This window comes from Bos grunniens, chromosome 17 (genome assembly GCF_055505025.1).
Source record: "Bos grunniens cultivar Pamir isolate PY7600 chromosome 17, Bosgru_T2T1.0, whole genome shotgun sequence".
NCBI lineage: Eukaryota > Metazoa > Chordata > Mammalia > Artiodactyla > Bovidae > Bos > Bos grunniens.
This window is the reverse complement of record NC_141181.1, coordinates 66,619,554-66,640,911: the sequence shown is the minus strand read 5'-3', so window position 1 is coordinate 66,640,911 and position 21,358 is coordinate 66,619,554. Positions and strand designations below refer to the sequence as shown.

At 51.9% G+C, this 21,358-nt stretch overlaps 1 protein-coding gene across 6 annotated transcripts in view; it reads left to right on the top strand.

Annotated features, from left to right (window-relative positions):
• The window catches only part of TPST2 (tyrosylprotein sulfotransferase 2), a 54,168-nt gene that overhangs the window by 15,017 nt on the left and 17,793 nt on the right, over nt 1–21,358 (top strand). For 4 of the 6 annotated variants that reach the window (XM_086346055.1, XM_086346059.1, XM_086346057.1 and 1 more), the window contains one exon: nt 19,384–19,455. Coding sequence is in view for 1 of the 6 variants with exons in the window: in XM_086346054.1 (XP_086202180.1) it covers nt 19,384–19,455 (72 nt within the window). In the remaining 5 variants the exon portion in view is untranslated. Of the gene's footprint in view, nt 1–5,892; nt 5,997–18,340; nt 18,552–19,383; nt 19,456–21,358 lie in introns of those variants that run through there. The other 2 variants (XM_086346056.1, XM_086346058.1) reach the window with 2 other exon arrangements.

Here is a 21,358-nt window from a genome sequence, read left to right as displayed (position 1 = left end):
GGATCACCTTCCTTGTTAACGCTGAGTAACATTCCGTTGGGTAAATACCCCACATTGTGCACCTCTATCCATGAACCCTTGGGTGGCTTCCACACTTTAGCTATTGTGAGTAATACTGCTGTGAACGTAGATGTAAAAATACCTCTTTGAGACCCTGTGTTCAGTTCTTCTGGGTCTTCTGGGACGTGGAATCAGCGTGGGCCATATGCTGATTCTTTATTTTTAATTTTTTTCCGAGCCTCCTTACAGTTTTTTCACAGTGCCTGTACCATTTTACATCCCCAGCAAGTAGTCACAGGTTCGTTTTTTGACATCCTGGCCAACACTTGTTATTTTCTGTTTTTCTGGGGTTTTGTTTGTGTAGGGGGTTGTTGGTTTGGTTTGGTTTTACACCAGCCATCCTAATTGGTGTACGGTGGCAACTCATTGTATTTTTGATACGCATTTGCCTGATGATTTCTGATGTTGAGCATGTTTTCACGTACTTGTTGACCATTTGTCTGTCTTCTTTGGATGAGTGTGCTCTCAGATTCTTTGGCCTTTTTTTAGCCAGTCGGTGAGTTTTAGGGGTTCCCTGTAGATTCTGGATATGAACCCCTTTTCAGCTCTGTGATTTGCACATATATTTTCCCATTCTATGGCTTGCCTTATTACTCTGTGGATAGTGTCTTGTGGAGCACAAAATATTTTAATTTTTATGAAGTCCAGTTTTTTTTTTTCTTTTGTTACCTGTGCCTTTGGTGTCAGATCCAAGAAATCATCGCCCGCTTCTGTTTCAAAGGCACAGTTGGCAGGTTGGGCTGCCGGGTTGGGTTGGGGTGGGGTGGGAGAGACAGAGAGGAGTCGGAGGTTCCAGCTACCTCCGAGGCTTTTGGCCCGAGCGTCTTGAGCTGCTCACAACTGGAGTGGGGTGAGTTAGGGGGAGAAACCAAGAGATGAGCTTTGGACGCGTTAAATTTGAGGTCCCAGCTCGACGCAAGCAGAGGTGACGTGGACACAGTTGACGGCCAAGTCTGGTGTCAGGGAGAGAGATTAGGCCTGGAGACGACAGCCCAGAAGTCACCAGCCTGCGGGGAGCAGAGGAAAGCCTGGTGAGCGAAGTGGAGGAGACAGTGGCAGACAAGTAGCAAAGTATGAAACCCCTGCTGCTTCTGCCAGAGTGCCTGGGATTGGCCCAGCATAAGGAAAATTCAAGTCTCAAACTTTCTTGCACCAAGTCCAGGAGAGAGAGTAGAAAACAGGGCGACATCACCTCCTTGGCCTCTGATCAGAAGCCACCCCAGCCGTGGCGGCTCATTTCTGGCATGTGGGTTTGTGCAGCGGGGGCAGGTATGTATGCCAGGCACTGGGGTGGGATTGGCACAATTGGGTGCCGAGGCTCAATCCACTTTGATGTCCCAGCACCTGGCACTGAGCCTGGCCCCGGGAGAGCGCCCGGCAGCCAACGGTGGTTGAATGAATGCATGGAGTCCTGTGTGTGCCTCTGGGACTGCGGGAAAGGTGTGTGGTGGGAGGGTGCCCAGTGGCGTTTGGCAAAGTGTGATTCTCTAAGACTTGTTTTTATTGGAATCAATCAGACCTATGGAAAGGTGCACACATCGTAAATAGACTGCTTAATGAATTTTCAAAAGATAATTGTGCTCGTGTGTGTGACAGTACCCAGATCAAGAAAAGCACGTGCCCAGCACCCCCCACCCCCACCCCAAGATACCTGTGTCCCCCTCCGGCATGCCTCCTTGCAAAGAGTGATTGCTGTCCCAGAATCTCCTACCAGAGATTAATTTCGCCTGTCTTTGTACTTTATATACATATAAAGTGCTTTACATGCACACAAACATATATTCTCTTCTGTATTGGCTTTTGGAGGCATGCTGTCTTGAGAGAGTCACCCATATTATGTGAAGTTTCGGCTTGTTCTCTCTCCTGGCTGTCCAGTATGAATAGATTTATTGTATTTACTTGTTTATCCATCCTCTTGTTTATGAGCATTGGAGTAGTTTCTGGTTGGGGGTGGTTACAAATAGTGCTGCAGGGAGCAGGTCAATATGTATCCTTTGGGGAAAGAAGTTAGATGCATTTCTGATGATAAATACTTAACAGTGGAATTGCTGCGTCAGAGAGAAGGTACAGAGCTTCCCTGGTGGCTCAGCAGTAGAGAATGAGCCTGGCAATGCAGGAAATGCGGGTTCGATCCCTGGGTCAGGAAGATGCCTGGAGAAGAAAACAGCAACCCACGCCAGTATTCTTGCCCCGGAAATCCCATGGACAGAGAGGAGCCCAGCGGGCTTCAGTCATGAGATCGCAAAAGACTCAGACACAACTTAGAGCACCACAGCAGCAACAGCCAGAGAAGGTGCACATTCAGCTTGTCTCTTATGCCAGAGAATTTTTCCAGAGAGATTGTGCCAGGTCCCTCTCCCACCCATGGAACATGGACTTTCTGATTGCGTCACATCCTTGCTAACACTTGGTATTATCCTCTTTTTTCGTTTGAACCGTTCAGATGTATATGGCCCCACGTTGTATTTCTATTTTGCATTTATTTCCCTGCTGAGGTGGTGCACCTTTTCAAATGCTTATTGACTATTTAGAGAACGTCTTAAATGAAGTATCTCTTCAGATTTGCCCCTCCTAATGGGGGGCCTGTCCTGTTCTTACTGATTTCCCAGAGCTCTTTGCATATTCTGAATACAGATATCTTGTTTGCCATATGTATTGCAAATATGTTCTTCCTTGTGTGACTTTTTTTGATCAGTAGGAGGAGGAACCAGAAGTTTAGAGCCTCCAAGGCATTGACTTGAACACAGGTCAAGCCGTCACCTGCCTGAACCTCAGTTTCCCTCTCAACTCTGCAGAGATTTAGCCTAGTGCTTCGTGTATAAGTGGAGCAGGGATGGTTATTAGCACCTCTGTAGGAGTGAAAGAGCCCTGAACTAAAACAGGCAAAAAGTAGCCCTGTGGGGACTTTTCAACCTAAGTTATCCCTGTTTCTCAGGCCAGTTCTATAAATATCTGTTAGGCATATGCTTTGTACCAATTGCCAAGCTAGGGATTGAAAGTACGGTGGTGGACAAGATGCAGTTCCTACCCTTGGAGGAAGTTGCACTGAGGTGAGTACAGGGGGCTGTGGGAGCCCATGAGAACACTACCTGGACTGGAGGCATCAAGGAAGGCTTCCTGGAAGAGGCAAGCTTCATGGTACGGTATGCTTGGAAGGCTTCCTGGAAGAGGCAAGCTTCATGGTGCAGTATGCTTGGAAGGCTTCCTGGAGGAGGCAAGCTTCATGGTGCAGTATGCTTGGAAGGCTTCCTGGAGGAGGCAAGCTTCATGGTACGGTATGCTTGGTAAGCCTCTTCTTTTTAGGCGCATGTTTGGGGTGCCTTCTGTGTACAGGCCTTGGTTCCTGGCCAGGAGCGATTGTGTTCCCAGGGGACACTTGGAGATATTTTTGGCATCACCACCAGGGAGGGGACACTACTGACGTTTAGGAAGTTGAGACCAGGGATGCTGCTAAAAGGCATAGGACAGCCCACAACAAGCCCTCCAGATGTCGAAAGCACTGAGGTCGGGGAACCTAGAAGTGGACAACGCTTATGCCATGTGACATGATAATAAGGGGAGTGAGCAGAAGGACCAGGAATGTGATCTCATGTGGGGAATGTCAGAGAAGGCTTCCTAGAGGACGGAACCTGGAGCTGTATCTAGGAGGAAGGAGTGGGAACTGGCAGAAAGTGGGAGATGCTGGGGAAGGACTCGGATGAATCACGGAGCTGGGAACTCAGGGCACGCGTGGAGATTCCACTCATGTCCAGGACAGGCCGGGAAAGGAGGCGTGAGCGGGTAATGGGACCAGATACTGAAGGACTGAACTTGTGTGTCCGCTCCGGGGGCCACGAGCCACGTCTGGCCGTGGAGCCCTGGAAACGTGGCTAGTGCAGCTGAGGCACTGAATTTTTTATATTGATATAATTGAAATGTAGATTTGAAAACAGGTACTCCATTCCATGTCTTGGGAAACTTTATAAATGTGTGTAGAACTCTTTGGGGGCATGGATGTAAATTTTTCCAGCTATAACTCTGATGACCTTTAGTTGCAGATTGGGTGTTTCTCCTGACAGTTTATCATCCAAATTGAGATGCACTAATGATATGCCCTGATATCAGAGAATTAGTACTAAGGAAAAGGAGGAAGTCAATTGTCTCATTAATCATTTTCTATATTAATAGAAATATTATTTCTATTATAAATAGAAGATAAATAATATAGAAATAATATTATTAACTAATAATATTTTCGGATACACTAGGTGAAATGGAAACCTGTTATGAAGTGTAAGGTCACCTTTTTCTTTTTACTTTTCTAATGTGTGGCTGCTGGAAAATTGACTTCCACGTGTGGCTGACCTTGAACTTGTACTGGATGTCACTGTTATAAACCGTGGGGAGGAGCTGGAGCAGCCGGCTGGGGCTGAGGCTCACGGAAGAGTTTAGACAAGGGGGTGACGTGGTCCCAGTTTCTGTGGCAGCTCCACCCACCAGCCACAGGTGAGGAGGGAAGATTCCAGAGGACGGGCCAAGACCAGCCGTAGGGAGACCGAATAGCCGGGAAGACCTGAGCTCTGGCCGCAGAGAGAAGCCGTACTGTCCCAGACAGGTAGCGTCCGGTGCCAATCCCCGGCCTGGTGACCAGGCTGGGCCCTGGAGGAGGAGGAGGAATGTTTGGGGAGAGTTGGGGACATCCTGGGAATGACCGGCCCTTCAAAGGGGCTTCAGCGCTGAGAGCCAGGAGGAAAGACCTCAGCTGGTTCGGGTGTGCCTGCTCCTGGTGGCCACGGCTCCGGACACCTGCAGCCCCAGCCTGGGCACTACCTGCGCTCCACACTCAGGTCGGACACCCCCTGACCCCTCACCCCGCCTGCAACTTGCTCCCTGGCCCTGCTCACCACTGCTCACCATCTGTGTGACTGTGAACAAGTGGCTTTCCCGCCCAGGGGGATCGCCAGCTTTGCCTGGGCTTGCCCGTGTCTTATCGAGAGCATAGGAGAGAAGAGAGTTGCCTACGGGTGACAGGTGTTCCTGGAGAGGACAGCATGGAGCCCGGGGTGGGGCAGGAACGTCCGGTACATTCTGCAGTTTGCAAAGCAGCTTCCTATCTCTGATCCCTGCATCGCATCCCCATTTCACAGCTTTGTAAGCTGAGGCTCAGAGAGGCGAAGCAGCTTGCCTGGGGTCACACAAGGGCGAGAGAGGCAGGATTTCGAGTCTGACACCTTGTGAGGTCCAAGGCTCCCATGGCCACAGCTCAGTATGCAGTGAAGGACAGGCAGGGTGGCACCTCTCTGAGCCTCAGTCTCCTCAGCTGTCAAACGGACAGGGTGATGAGGAGGTAGGTAGTTGAATGCAGCGGTGTGGCACCCGCCCAAGACAGGGCTCCACGTGGCGGCTGCACGTCCTCCTGGCAGCTCTGCAGTGAGGGGCATGAGCCCATTTTTCAGGAGAGGACACTGAGGCTAAGGTGTGCAGCCAGTGAGAGCAAGGCTGGGGTCCCCTCTGCCCCCAACTCCTTGGCTCTTTTCCCTTCCCCGTCGTTGGTCTTGTCCCGGAGCCCTGGAGTCACTTCCTGTGCACTAAAGGGCAGGCTGACCCCGGGATCCAGCTGGTCCTTCGTCCTGGATGACTGGACATGAATGGGGGCTTGGCAGCTCCCCCGTGGTGCTTACAGACACTCCCGCCCCATCTCCAGAGCCAGTTCCCTCTCGCAGGACTTCGTCTTTTTCCAGGTGAGCAGCTTCGCTTCCTGAGAGCCAGAGTGCTTGGGCAGGAAGCTGGCCCAGAACACATCCAGGATGTGGCCAGATCCTAAAAGCCAGAGGTGGGAGGAGGCCTTAGAAGTTGTCAGCCCCACCAGGGTTCTGGCCATGTAGCCTCAGTCTCCACATCTGGAAAACGGGAAGACTCATCAGTTCCGGGAAAACAGCAACGTCTGACAATACAAAGTTGGTGCAGATGCATGGGGGGGTGGGGCTGGGGGTGGGGGGTGGATCACAGACCGCTAGTGGGAGGGTCTTTGGAGGGCACTTTCTGCTGAAACAGGATGTGTGGCTCCCAAGCCAGCTGACTGCTTTTAGGTGACTAATTAGTGTGGAGCCATGCTTCTCAAGTTTGAATATGCATGGGGATACCTGCGTGTGTGTGTGCTCCATCGCTTCAGTCATGTCTGACTCTTTGTGACCCCGTAGCCACCAGGCTTCTCTGTCCATGGGATTTCCCAGGCAAGAATACTAGAGTGGGTTGCCGTTTCCTTTCCAGGGGATCTTCCTGACCCAGGGATCGAATCCACATCTCTTATATCTCCTGCATTAGCAGGTGGGTTCTTTACTGCCCGCGCCACCTGGGAAGCCCCAGGATGCCTGGGGGCTGGATAAGATGCAGACTTTGCTTCTGCACCTCTGGGGTGGGACTAGCAGCCTTCCAGGGGACCCTGCTGATGCCTTGGGGTGCCTCTCGGTCACGGGCAAGGGAGGCTCATTCTTTTGTGATGGGGTATGTTGTGTCTAAGGTGAAAACAGCCTACACGTCCATCAGGAAGGTTTTGGCCTAATTAATGAATGTCAGCTGTCCCTGCCCAGCATGTGCTGGAGCTGTTGAAAGGAGGGAGGCTTCTCGGGGTCCTGCACGCTGCTGTGTCTGCCTCCCGGGAGGATGGCAGCCGCCTCTGAGTGCTGGGGTTTCGCCTGTGTCGTTAACCGGTGTGGCCCTGGACTAGAGCTGGGCCTGGCACACAGTGGGTGCTCAGGCAGGGTTACTGAATGACAGACTCCGTATGCTGACACGGGAGGATCTCCCTGACCTGGTGTGGGGTGACCCGAGCCAGTTTCAGGATACGTGTGATCAGGGCCTCTCGGGCCTGGCTTTACTGGCGTTTGGGGCTGGACGAGTCTTTGTGGTGGGGGCTGGGCATCGGAGCACCTCTGGCCTCTATGCATCCGATGAGCCCTAGTTGTGACAGCCCAGACTCTATGTCCAGACACTGCTGTTCGGTCCCTCCAAATCAGCCCCACTGAGATCCCCTGGTGCAGTCGGACAGTGTGTGGCTGGAAGGAGGCAAGTGGGAATGGAAGAATGAAAGGATGGGTGTCTGGGAGGGTGGGGGACAGGCCCCGTGTGGTTTCCATTCAGATATGACTTTGGCTGTAACCTCACAGAAAGCAGGTGTGTATGGGGGGTTCCTCCCCACAGTGATCGACAGCGTTTACCTCTTAAAAGACGGAAGAGGACGGAATTGCAGATTTTGCTCCCAGGACACTTAATCCTTCTCTAGTATTTTTTTCTTAATATTTATTTATTTGGCTACACTGTGACATGCAAGATCTAATTCCCCAACCAGGGATCGAACTCGGGCTCCCCGCATTGGGAGCGTGGAGTCTTAGCCACTGGACCACCAGGCAAATCCTGTTCTCTGTTACTGTTAAATATAGAGGTTGTAACTTTGACCTGAGTAATTAAGTCAGCTTACAAAACAGAAATAGCCCAAGGACCCACTTTGGGGGTTGCCAGGAGTTAGTGAGAGTCCCCACCTGAAGCAGACGGAGAGGACCACTGCTGTTAGCTGTGTGGCAGCCCCAAAGCAGCATTGGGAGCGTGGAGTCTTAGCCACTGGACCACCAGGCAAATCCTGTTCTCTGTTACTGTTAAATATAGAGGTTGTAACTTTGACCTGAGTAATTAAGTCAGCTTACAAAACAGAAATAGCCCAAGGACCCACTTTGGGGGTTGCCAGGAGTTAGTGAGAGTCCCCACCTGAAGCAGACGGAGAGGACCACTGCTGTTAGCTGTGTGGCAGCCCCAAAGCATACGGAGCAGCCAGGATCTTCTTTGCACAAGGGCACACTCGAGCTCAGAGATGGACAGGGACTTTGCTGAGGTCACACAGCAGAGTAGGACTAAGCTTGAGTGGACATCAGTCCTCATGGCTGTGATATAGGGGCCCTCCTCTGCCACCCTGTGGCCCCTTCCAGGCTTTTGGGCCTCCTGGTCATCACACATGAGGCTGTGTGGGCTGTCTCACACCCCCCAGCTTGTTGATCACTTGGTGTTCACCAGCCCAGCTGGCACCCAGGAAGTGGGCATGGCTGGAGGCGGCAAGACTGTACCCAGTGGGAGTTGTTGTGGTTTGGCCAAGCAGCTCTGGGAGGACTGCCACGGTTGTGGAGCCTATGATGGAGGCCCTTGGCAGAGACGGTCCCCCTAGGTGGGCACTGGCCGCCAGCCCTGTGCTCCTCTCCTGCTCAAACACCTGCCATGGCTCCCTAGTGCCCAAGTTGAAATTTCCATCCTGCGCCTGTTGAGTTAGCATTCCATGTCCTGCAGAAGATCCTCTGTGACGCTGCTAGATTCCAAACACAAATACTGGTCATGGTAATAATAAGGCCTAGAGTACCTACTGTTTGATACAAAGTTCTTTACTCGCCTTATCGTTTTTAACTCTTTACAAAAGCCCTTTGGTACTGCTGCGTGTCTGAGCCTTATCGTACAGAGGAGGAAACTGATGCTTTTGAAAGTTAAGTGCCTTGCCCAGGTCATGTAGCTCATGGCGCCACTAGGCTCTGCAGCCTGACTCCAGAGCCAGCCTCTTTTTTTGGGGAAAAAAAATATTATTTATTTTAAATCTGGCTGTGCTGGGTCTTTGTTGCTGCATGGGCTTTTCTCTAGTTGGCATTGAGCGGGGGCTGCTCTGAGCTTGTGGTGCATGGCTTCTTATTGTGGGGGCCCCTCCTGCTGCAGATCACGGGCCCCAAGGCACATGGGCTTCAGTAGTTGCGGTTCCCGGGCTCAAGAGCACAGGCTCAGAAGTTGTGGCATACACAGGTTTAGTTGTATTTGGGATTTTCCTGGATCAGGGATCGAACCTGTGTCCTCCTGAGCCACCAGGGAAGCCCCAGGGCCAGACTGTTTACCAGGGGGCCAGCCTCCCTCCTCTTACAGGAGAATGAACCAGCTCCTTGGAAGAAAAGTTATGACCAAGCTAGACAGCATATTAAAAAGCAGAGAGATTACTTTGCCAACAAAGGTCCATCTAGTCAAAGCTATAGTTTTTTCAGTAGTCACGTATGGATGTGAGAGTCGGACTATAAAGAAAGCTTGAGCACCGAAGAATCAATGCTTTTGAACTGCACTGTTGGAGAAGACTCTTGAGAGTCCCTTGGACAGCAAGGATATCCAACCAGTCAAACCTAAAGGAAATCAGTCCTGAATATTCATTGAAACTCCAATGCTTGGGCCACCGGATGCAAAGAACTGACTCATTTGAAAAGACCGTGATGCTGGGAAAGATTGAAGGCAGGAGGAGAAGGGGATGACAGAGGATGAGATGGTTGGATGGCATCACTGACTTGATGGACATGAGTGAGTAAACTCTAGGAGTTGGTGATGGACAGGGAGGCCTGGCGTGCTGCAGTCCATGGGGTTGCAAAGAGTCGGACCCAACTGAGCGACTGGACTGAACTGACTCAAGTTGGCAGAGAGGAGCCTGGCTCAGGGTTTCTGAAAAGCAAGACCCAGGCCTGGCTGCCCCATGACCTTGCTGTGTGACCTTGGGCAGACTCTCTTCTCTGGGCTTTCACTGGGCTTTCTCCAAGGCCGGCTCAACATTCCAAGGCTCAAAATCTCAACATTATGCAATAAACCTAGAAATCACCCCAATTTCATTTTTCCATTCTTTTATATCACACCATTAATATATATCTGCTGTAGAATAGTTAGAAAATTCAGACGGGAGAAAAAGAGAAATAGATGAAGCTCCATTTAGCAGTTTAGGGCATACCTTTCTGGAGTATTTACTTATCAGAATAGAATCGGATAGGCTTTTTTATCACCAAACATCATGTCCCAGATCACCTGCAGGATAACGAATCCTTCTTTCTTATGGTCATATACATGTCTGTAATGGTTGTATTGTGGAATGTTTAATTAGCATCTAATTAGAGATGATAAATTAAGAGTTGGCGTTTACTGAAATCCTCCTGCTGCCAGGTCTTGCCCTAAGCACTTGCCTCAGTGGTCCTCACACCAACTCTCAGAGGCAGGCAGTTCAGCCCCATTTTACAAATGGGAAAACTGAGGCTGTTGACGTTACCCTGTCCCAGATCTCCTGGCCCGTCCTGCAGAGCGGGATGTGGCCCTAGGCCCTTCCCAGCCCTCCACCCAGGCCTTTGATTCCTTGGCCACCCTGCCATGTGCTCGCCACCCGTGTTCTCAGAGGCCCTGTTTTGTCGAGGGGGCTGCGCCGTGACTGTTCAAGGAAAGGGAATGAAGGGGCTGTCAGTTGAACCTGGTGTGTGGGTAGGTGACCTGTGACGTATACAGCCAGAGCTCAATAAATGCTCCTCTAAGAGCGGACGTCACAGTGGGGTTTCTGGGGGCAAGTGAAGTTAGAGTCTCTCCAGGGGAGTGGGGCTTAATGGAGCCACTCCGCCACTCCACGTGGGTTCTACAAGGCGCACCTCGCAGCCTCTGCTGTCCAGGCTGGGGGCTTTGTGGGTACAGTGTGAACAGAACTGTGCTCTCAACTTGAGGTTTGCAGAAACCTGAGTTTGGTCTAGAGAGAACCCCTAAACCCAGGCCTGAGATTAAGCATGTGAGGGACTGGACTCGGGTACAGAATTTAAGAAAGTGCCCCAGAGCTCAGCAATAAAGATAAGTACTGTTTTAATGCAAATTTTAAAAACCCAAACTAATGGATGAACCTTGAAAACATTATACTAAATGCAAAGCAGCTAAAAACCCTGTATTATGTTTTTCCGTTTATCTGAAATGGTCAGAAGAGGAAAAGTCACAGAGTGGCTGCCAGGGGCTGGGGGGAGGAGGGGGTTGGGGTGCCGCTCGAGCACGGGGCTTCTCCTTGGGCTGATGAAGATACTCGAAAATTGATTGTGGAAGTGTTAGCATGACTCCGTAAACGCACTTAAAACCGTTGAATTATACACTTTAAATAGGTGACTTGTATGATACGTGAATTCAGTATCAGTGAAGCTATTACACACCCCCCCAAAAAAACATCTAAATTGATTAAAAAGATATCCATGATGAACAATGTCAACATTTTAAATAAAGACAGGATTAGTACTACTGATTTGTTTTCCTTCTGCCTCAGGCTCTAATACAACTTAGCTAGCACCATTATTTATCCTATTTAAAAATGTGATGTTTCCTTTGTCATTGTGTTTTTCTGGCAGTTTTTTTTTTAATTGGCATATGGTTGCTTTACAATGTTGTGTTTCTGCTGTACAGCAAAGTGAATCAGCCATTCACATATATATGTGTATCCCACATGTATGTATCACATATTTATATATATGTGTATATGTATATAAATCCTCTTTTTTGGATTTCCTTCCCATCTAGGACACCACAGAGTACCAAGGAGAGGTCCCTGACTCTACAGTAGTCTCATTAGTTATCTATTTTATACATAGTAGCGTGGCTCAGTGCTCAAGAATCCTCCTTCCAGTGAGGAGTCACGGGAGACTTGGGTTTGATTCCTGGGTCTGAAAGATTCCCTGGAGAAGGAAATGACAACCCACTCCAAGTATTCTTGCCTGGGAAATCCCATGGACAGAGGAGCCTGGTGGGCTGCAAGTCCATGGGGTCACAGAGTCATACACGACTGAGCACGCACGTGTATATGTCAATTCCAGCCTCCCAGTTCATTCCTCCCCTCTTCCCCCCTTGGTGTCCGTACATTTGTTCTCTGCACCTGCGTCTCTATTTCTGCTTTGCAAATAAGATCATCTGTACCGTTTCTCTAGATTCCACATACATGTGTTGATATATGATACTTGTTTCTCTCTTTCTGTCTTTCTTTGCTCTCTCTGTCGGTCCCTCGGTCCATCCACGTCTCTGCATATGGCTGGCATTTGTAAATGTTGCATTTAAACATTGTCGATCCTGAATACTGAGTTTGGGGGATGCCCCTGTAAGTTTTGCGGTCCAGGGCAGTGGTTCGCTCGTCTCCTCACCCCGCCCTACCTACCACGCAGACCCCTTGCTGTCATTTGATGGAGAGGCCGATGAGACCCAGGGGAAGAAAGGCTGTGAGCTGAGGCTAGAGTGGGGTCTCCGAGTCACCTCCTGCAGCCCAGACCATCTGGCCTCTGGGCCCCCTCCTCCACTCTGTCCTCCATCACGTCTCCTCTGAGGTGGTCCCTGGGCCCCCTGGCACTTCTCGCCTGGCCTCCTGCCCTCAGCTTCTAAGCCATCTCATACTAGAAAAAGCCCACGCCCCCTCAGTCCCACCGGCACTCGCCACTTCCTGCTGCCCTCAGGATAAACCCCAAGCTCCTTGCTTGGCCTTCCTGGAGCCTGCTGACCTCCTTTCCCCACCCTCTTGCCCACCACCCCCCCTCATCCCCACCCCCGCCATGGCTGCTTCCTTCTCTCGGATTTGCATGGGACCCATAATTACCAAAGGGCGGCAGCGTCACCTGCTCTTATCTTCTCATGGGTAAGCCTGCATCTCACCTGAATCCTCACCACAGCCCTTGCTGGTGAGGTGCTGGCCCCATTTTACAGATGAGGAAACTGAGGGCTGGGGAGAGGCGAGCACGCCACCAGGGGCCTGGAGCCGCGGCAGGTGCACACCTGGGGTGTTGGGAGACGTAGACGCCTTGTTCTGCTTCCCCTGGGGCCGTGTGTGCTGAGGTCACCCCACTCTGGTCCCTGACTGCCCTCCACACTTCTTTTTTTTTTTTAATGTTAACATTTTCTTTTAAAATTTCTTTAAAATATGTATATTTGTTTATTTAATCTGTCTGTGCCGGCTAGGTGACTGCGTCACTGATCTTCATCAGTGTGTTCTTAGCCAGACTATAACTGGTTTCCTTTCTGCTTCTCCGTACTTGCTTCCTAAGTGAGCCTAGATTGCTCCTGGACCTGTCTGGCTTTTGGCCCCCACACTGGGCCCATTGCACTGCCCGGCCAGTAAATAGTCCTCAAATGCCAAATCCAGTGCCCCATGTAGGGATTTGTAGAGCCAGGGGAGGCGCAGAGCTCGAGAACTCTATAACTTCCAAATCAGATTATTTGGGAGCAGGCCCCAAGAACCTGTCTTTTAACAATTTCAGGTAATTCTGATGCGTGGAAGTTTTGAACCACCTTAAAGGGAGGAAATAACAGTGGTGCAGTAGCAAAGCTCAGAGCCGTCAGTTCTTTTGTTTAATCCTGGGGTGTTAGCATCCCCAGTTCACAGATGAGCAAACTGAGGCCCGGTTTAGGCTCAGTTGTGTAACACGGCTGCCTACTTCCTCTGCTCCAGCCAGGGCTGCGTTGCTAGTGATCACCAGAACCAGGGCTCAGAGCCTGGTGTGCTGATCCTCCCGCGCCCCTTCCCCTACTTCTGGACGCTTCCAGGCAGAGGAGTGGAGACAAGCTTGGGTGTGGGTGTGTAGGTGTGTGTGTGCCATGCGGGCGCAGGAAGCCCCGGGCCCTGCAAGGTCACCCTGGCCTTTTCCTGTTTATACTCTTTATCGAGCCGGGCCTGTGTGTTCCCAAACAGGAAGCACAGAGCCGAGCCGGGGCCGCGCGAGACGCTGGAGGCAAGGCTGCAGCCCTGGAGCTGGGAGGCCGAGCCAGTCGCTGCCCCAGGCAGCTGCCTGACCGTGGACACGCATGGTCCCTATCTATGTGTTGAGCAGGGCAGGTCTTTGGGGGTGATGGTTAAAGAGCTTGGCCTCGGGTCAGACAGAGCTGGCTCCACTGCAGGCTGAGCTCGGTGCTCTCTGTGTGACCTTTCCCTGAGCTCTTCGCTTCTCTGAGCCTCAGTTTCCCCCTCTGTCGACTGGGGCTAATAAGAGTGCCTCCCTCAGCTCCACAGGTTGTTTTTAGAGGCAAAATGCACATCAAAGGGCCAGGCACACACAGGTCTCTCTCCTTAAATCTTTACTTGGTGACAGACCAGACGGCGGATGATCCCATATACACGCATGCATCTCTTTTAAAAAATACTTTCTCGAGTTGTCCATTTTTCTCACCAGAGGCCGGCTGCCTGAGTCTTACCCCTGGCTGTTCCAGCCCAAATATACACCAGCTTCCACGGTGACCCACTGCATCTGCGTTTTGTGGGTTTGTCCCAGTTCCCCTGGGAGTTCAGACAGAGCCGGGCCTTCGCACACGATCGTCTGAGGGGCACATCAAGGTCACTGCCTGATGCTGTAAATAGTCTTGCCTGGAACCCAGCCACGTGTATTTCTCTGGCTGCTTTCATAGCACAGAGGCCAAGTGGTCTGTTGAGCCCTGACAGGCCCTCTGGCCCACGGGGCCAAAATCATTGGCTTTCCTGGCCCTTTACAGAAGTGTGCTGACCCTGCCTCGCCAAACTACTGGCCTGTTTGTCTCCAGGTTCCCTCCAGTCTTCCTCCCCGTGCTGTGGTGACAGTGATCATAGTCAATGCTAGCGTTTTTGCACATGTGTGCTGGGTGCGGTGATGCTAAGGAATTCCTCGCGACTCTTTGTTCCAGGTGTTAACGCCCATTTCTCAGATGGCAGTACTGAGGCTCCGCAAGCAGGACCCCTGACGTCTGAGTGCAAGAGCTCGGATGTGACCCTCCACCCTGAGCTTATGCCAACAGGGTGCTGAACTGGGCCTCCAAGATGGAGGCAGGGGGGCAGGCATGGGCCCTGCTTTGATTGATTTAGGTAAAAAAAAAAAAAAATGCAAAGCTCAGTAAACATTTGTGGGATGAATGAGGAAACTCAGGTCTAGGATCATGGGCTCTGGAGAGAGATTTGGGTTTTCCTATTAGCTCCTGTGCTAACCTGCTGTGTGGCCTTGCCCAGGTGAACTCACCTCTCTGAGGATCAGTGAAGAGATGGTTAATACGGGAGAGTCAGATGGGGCCATGCGCAGGGCTAGTGAGGCTAAAGCTCTGATATATGTGAAGCTCTCAGCTCAGTACCTGGCATACAATAAGGGCTTGTATGAGCTGATATTTCTAAGGCCGCTCACCTGCCTGCCTTTTCTTCTCTCTTGAATCACCCCACGTGTTTCTTATGCTCAAGCCTCACCCCTTAAAGCCTCAGAATTATCCTTTTTGCCTCTTCCTCTTGCCCCGCTGGATTCTGGCAGGCTCTACTTGGCTGGCTTCCCTCCAGAGCAGGTCAGAGGTCTCTGATCCCCAGGGATCCTGAAGGGGGAACCCCAGTCTCCCCGAATCTCCTTGGAGGCTTGGGGTGGTAAGGTCAGTGGGCCCCAGAGAGGGGTAGGTGGTCTCCATGGTGATGGAATGCTTGGGAGCTGGTTCCCACAGAGAGGGCTTGCAAGGCTGATGGCTGAGCTCCGGCACGGGGGTACCAGGTACCCCTTCAAGGCTCCTCTTATAAGTGCCATGACCTGCCCCCTGAGCTGGCGTCCTGTGCTCCAGCCCTCCCCCCGGCCCCAGTTTGGGAACCTCTTGATCTGCTGAGCTTTGGCGCCTTGGGGCACGTCTCCCCCTCCCACCTCGGGGATCACCATTTATCACAGTCACGGATGCAGTTATCTGGCATGCTGGTTTCCTGGCTCTGTGCCAAAACGTCATCTCCGTGAGGGCAGGGGCCCTGGGGTGCCACCCCTGATGTGTTGCAACATCTACTTCCGAGCATAGTAGGTGCTCAGTAAACATTTGTGGAATGAATGAGTCCAGGCCTGAAGGTGTCTTGAAGATGGTCCATCGCCGCCCCCTCCCCTTGCTTCCGGTGGTCACTCAGGGCAGCCCATGGGTCAGTGGAAAGAGAGTGATGTGAAGTCTTTGCTCATCCTCACTGCTGGCCCATCTTCTGAGCCATGTCATCATGAAGACAGAGCCAGATTTAGAAACTGGCTTTCCCTCTTAGTAAAGCACACTTTCTACGTGCCAGACTCTGTTCTAACATTTTCTAACTTATGTATACTTCCCAGGACTCCTATGAGGCTACTTCCACATTTACACTGGCCACATTTCAAGGGCCCGGGTGTCTCACGTGAGCCTCCTAGAAGGTATTGTCGTCCCCATTTTACAGATGAGGAAACTGAGGCTCAGAGACGTTAAGTGACTTGCCAAGGTCACACCGCCAGTAACTGGTGGAGCCAGGATTGGAGCCCCTTCAGTCTGACCCCCACTACTGTGGCTGGTATAGGATTAAAAAAAAAATACTGGTTGTTTTATTCTGTAGATCAAAACCATAGAACAGCACCATGAACGTATGTGTTCGGGGGAAAATACTATCGCCTACCACCCCTGTCTTCTTACCTGGAGTTTGTGTTTGCTGATTGGCTCGATTGATGTGGCGGATTTGCTTTTTGGTGTAGTTGTGCTTACCCTGCACCCCCATGGGCCTTTTGTCGTCGTAAATTGGAGAACCCCCTCCCTGCTCCACCCTGCCACTGAGCTGTTGTGAGGCTAAAATGAGGTAGAGGCGTGGAAAGCCCTTGGTCTAGGGTTAGGTGTACAGTGGCGCTCAATAAATTCTGATGTTCTTCCTACGAGAAAAGGAGGGCTCATTGCCTCCTCCCCACGCCTCTCATGTATCTTCTTTATATAATTTTATTTATCTTTGGCTGTGCTGGGTCTTTGCTGCTGCGAGGGCTTTTCTCTAGTTGCGGTGAGTGGGGGCTACTCTTCCTTGCGGGGCGCAGGCTTCTCATCACAGTGGCTTCTCTGCTGTGGAGCACGGGTCTAGACGCACGGGCTTCAGTGGCCGGTGGGCTCTAGAGCACAGGCTCAGTAGTTGCGGCCAGCGGACCTAGTTGCTCCGCAGCACGTGGGATCTTCCCGAATCCGAACCTCTGTCTCCTGCACTGGCGGGCGGATTCTTCACCCCTGAGCCACCAAGGAAGCTCTCACTGTGTCTCCTGAGTCTCCATTGTGCCCGACAGCAAGTCCCCTACAGACGAACTTCCACGCTTTCAAAGATATGAACCGTGTTCGCGTGTCCAGCCACTTAGGTTAGTGTCTGGCATACAGTCACGTGTGTGCATCCTTTACACGTGGTTGTGCTTTTGTTCACCTTATCGTTCAGTACTGTACAGGGTCCAGGGGTTCAGCATGTCTATTTCAAGCCTGGGATGTCTGGAAGCAGGCTTAGAAGCAGCAGTGGTATAGCCCATTGTATGAGCTGGGATCCCGAGGCTAACTTTGTTGGACTTTTGAATGCATACTGGGAATGGAACTCGTTATATATAGGGGCGGGACTGTAGACCTTTGGGTGAATGATAGGAATAGTCGAGCTCAGCAAACTGTTTCTGTAAATGCGTGCGTGCATGCGTGCGTGCCAAGTCACCTCAGTCGTGTCCAACTCTCTGCAGCCCTATGGACTGTAGCCCGCCAGGCTCCCCTGTCAGTGGGATTCTCCAGGCAAGAATACTGGAGTGGGTTGCCGTGCCCTCCTCCAAGGGGCTCTTCCCAACCCAGGGATCGAACCCACGTCTCTGAGGTCTTCTGCCTTGGCAGGCGGGTTCCTTACCACTTGTACCACCTAGGAAGCCCTTTTTAATAAGTGACCAGAGAGTAAATATTTCAGGTTTTGCAAAACCGTTTTTCTTATTGCTGCTGCTTCTCCTCTCCCCTCCCAACTCATCCTCTTCCTCGTCTTTCCCTTAAAAAAAAAAAAAGTCAAGATCACTCCTTGCTCACAGGCCTCACAAAACAGGCTGACAGGTGGATTCGACCCAAGGGTCATCACGTGCTGACCCCATCCTAAATCTGCCGTGGCCAGTATGGTAGCCCCCAGGGGGCCTCTGGGCTCTGGAAATGTGACCAGTGTCAACAAGGAGCTGAATTTTAAATTTTATTTAATTTTAACTTAAATTGTGACCCGTGGATGGCTAGTGCGTCATGTTGGAGTCGCAGCTCTTCAGTGATCAAAGGCCCTGACTGCCCGTCCCCCGACCCTGAAGGGGGCCGTGGGAGCTGCCCTCCTGGCAGGTCTCTGGAACTCTCTTGGCCTTTCAAGGGCTGCCTGAGGGCAGCTGGGCTGGAGCCATCTGGTCTCCGGAAGAGCTTCAAGGGCCCTCATCCCTAATGGTGCTTTTGTTGTTGTTGTTCCAGGAGCCAGGCCTCTCTTCACTGGCCGCCCATGCCTCGGGAACGCCAGGCCTGTGTATTCAGTAGCTGGGAGGAGGGGCAGGGGCTGGGAACCGTCCTCCTTCCGGGTTTAGATACACTAATCAGGTTGGTATTTCAGGGATAGGAAAAAGTAGAAGCAAAGAGTAAGTGAATAGGAAGAGAGAGAGGCCCCCAAGAACAGAGTCACAGCCTACTCCTAGTGTATTAATAATTGCTGAGATTTTTGAGTATTTGCTATTACGCTGTTTGAACCTCCCAACAGCCCATTTTACAGAAAAGGAAAACTGAGGGTCAGAAGAACAACAGTCTACCTCGTCAGAGAGTCATCCAACTGCAGAGCTGCGTCCTTAACCACCACCAACCCTCTTCCCTCCTCCCCCACCTCCTGGGATGGGACTAAGAGAAGAGAAGTGAGTCTGTGAAATGATAGCTGCTCCTGAGCCTCAGTTTTCCCATCTGTAAAATGGGAGGAGGTGAGAATTGGACTAACAATCCGCCTTCACCCCAGACCCCCATTGAGTCCATGGCCCTATTGGTTTAAATGCAGTTAAGAGCTGGGCGTCAGAGTCTCAGAGACCTGGATGGTCACCCTGGTTCCCCGAGTTAGTTGCTCTTCCTCTGGCTGTCATTTTCTCACTTCACAAAGTTGGGAGCATCATCCTTTCCTCGTTGGGGGATTTAATGGCACAAGGACTCACATGGTGCCTTGTGGCAGGCTATAGTCCACAGGATCACAAAGAGTCGGACACAACTGAGCAACCGAACACACACACACTCTCACATAGTAGGCGTTTAGTTCATGTTAGGTGGTGAGAGCAAGGCATTGTTCAACTCCAGGGGGCGCCGTATCATAGACGGGGTGCGCAGTGCCCTTTGGAGTTGGGCAGTGCACAGCCTGTTCGACTGTACCCAGCAGTCCCAGATGGTGATTAGAGGTAGGTATAGTGGCGGTGGTGGTTGCGTCTTGTGATACTTACTTTCCCTGAGGTCCAAGGCCCCTGGGCCAGGAAGAAGGGAGGGCCTGATAGGCAGAGACCCACTGCTGCTGAGATTCTCAGCCCATACCTTGCTGCCTGCGAAGTGGGCCAGTTCATTCCCTAGCTGAATTGGTGGATTTAGACCCCAGCTTGAACATCTTGGCCTGCAGTGGCCTGTCCCTGCTCTGCTGCTCATTTGCCAGGGTACTTACCTGCTGCCCCAGACCACTGTGGGGTGAAGCCCAGCACCCCTCCTCCGCCCCTCTGGGGGACCCAGCCCCTCCGCGTAGCACACAGGCCTAACGCAGCATCTCCTCTGCCTCCGTAGGGCTCAGCTGGTGGACCGTCCTGGCGAGCAGCCACAAGCAGTAGAGCCCAGGGATGAGCATGTCCAGGGAAGGTGAGTGCTCCCCCAAGGGCCCCCAGAGTCCCCGCTTCTCCTCAGAAAACCCTTGGCACCCCCACAGCCCAGCCTCCACGATCGGGCAGCTGATGAGACTCCGCCAGGTCACTCTCTGTCAGAAACCCAGTGCCTGACCAAGCTGGACCCCGGCAGCGTGGAGAGGGCAGGCCTCATCGCGTAGGGAAATGTTACTGCTGGGCGGGCAGGGACTTACCTAGCATCACTGAGCCGATTCAAGGCGCGGCCAGAACCTAAACACCTCCCCCCTCTCCAGTGTCCAGCAGCAGCATTCTTGGCGTGCTTTCTCAGCGCCTCACACAAAAGCTCCCCACATCTCATAATAGCTCCCCGAGAAAAGGTTCTTATCAGCCCACCTTTGCTAGAGGAGAAAACCGAAGCTCAGAGGGCTGAGGTCCCTCGTCTGGCTATCCAGCTCCAAGTGGTAGGGGCTGGATTTGAACCCGGGGTTGCAGGACTCTGAGTCTGAGGCTCTTAGCCCCTGACTTCACTGCCCTTGATGGAGTTTGGCTGCATGGTAGGCAGTGGAAGGCAGGCCTTGGTCCCTGGGCCGGGCCCACTGGCCCCTCCTGGAGTGGATGGGGTCTGTGGTTCTGGGTGGTTTGGAAGCTACCATTTCCTCTTGGGTTCCCAGCGGCTTTCTCTCTGCCAAGTCGCCCTGCCTTTGCCTCTCAAGCTGCCCTGCTGGACTTTGCTGTCTCCTGCTCATGTCTTACCTTCCCACTTTGAGCTGTCTTCTCCCAGTGGCAGAGACAGGCCCAGAGATGAGCCCCTTGCTGGGTCCTCTCTGAGGACCGTGAACAGCGTGGCCTCAGCCCCTAATCTGACCCTGACCTGTCTCCGGCAAGTGGCCTCCGCTTTCTGAGCTGCTTGCTGAGCGGGAGGCATGCTCCACCCAGAGGTGGCAGAGGGGATCCCCCTAGGTGATGCGTGAAATAAACTTTAGCTGAGGATGTGCTCAGTAAGTGTAAAAAATACACAACTCCGGGCTTTGTTTTAAAGCGCTATAGCCAGATGACTGCTCAGCATTAAGCAAAACTCGGGAGTTGATAACAGCTTAAAAATTCTGTCTGTCCCTTCATACAGGCTTTCCCCCCTGGTATTTAGTATCCGGATCACTTCCAACTCCACACGTAAGCTCAAGAGGACACACATATGCATGCGTGCACACACACACCCACACTCACAGTGGCAGGCACAGTGTGTCTGTCTTTTCTGGAAACCACTTTCCTAAATCGTCCCCTCTTCTGTTCCCTAAGCTGCAGTCTCTCCCTCCCCACCAAGTGTCAGGAAGAAAAGGCGAGTGCACTAATTCTAGCTAAAGTGTGACTGACACTCCACCAGGGCCATTGACACTGAAATAATCATCTTTGGCAGATTTCTAGTCTCAGGGCTACAGTCAGAATTTCACTGAGCATTTAATGAAGCTGAGGGCACCTCGGAGGGATTTCTGAGTGACTTTGTGCCTGTCCAGTCTGCCTCTGCCCAAAAAGTAGCATTAGATTTCCCTACCTCAACCCTGAATCCAGTGTACCCATGAACTGCCAACAATTTACGGTAGGCTTGTGCGTCTTGGAAGAGGGTCCCCAGCTATTTTCCAGTGCTCAGTGAAGCCAGCGACCCCCAGGTGAGACTCACTTTGTCAGTTGCTTCTAGAACCCTCATGGCAGCCTTTGAGGTCAGCGGACCCACCCCTCTTTGCAGCTGAGGAAACTGTGGCTTAGATGGGGGAAGTGACTCTCCCAAAGCCACATGGCCAGGAAATGCCAGGGCCTCTCAGCAGTTTCGAGCCTCGGCCTCAGATGGTGTGTTTTTTTCACCCTGATGTCTGTTTTCCACTTGCTGTGGCCTGAGGGGCCCCAGGTAGTCCAAGCCCTTGTGG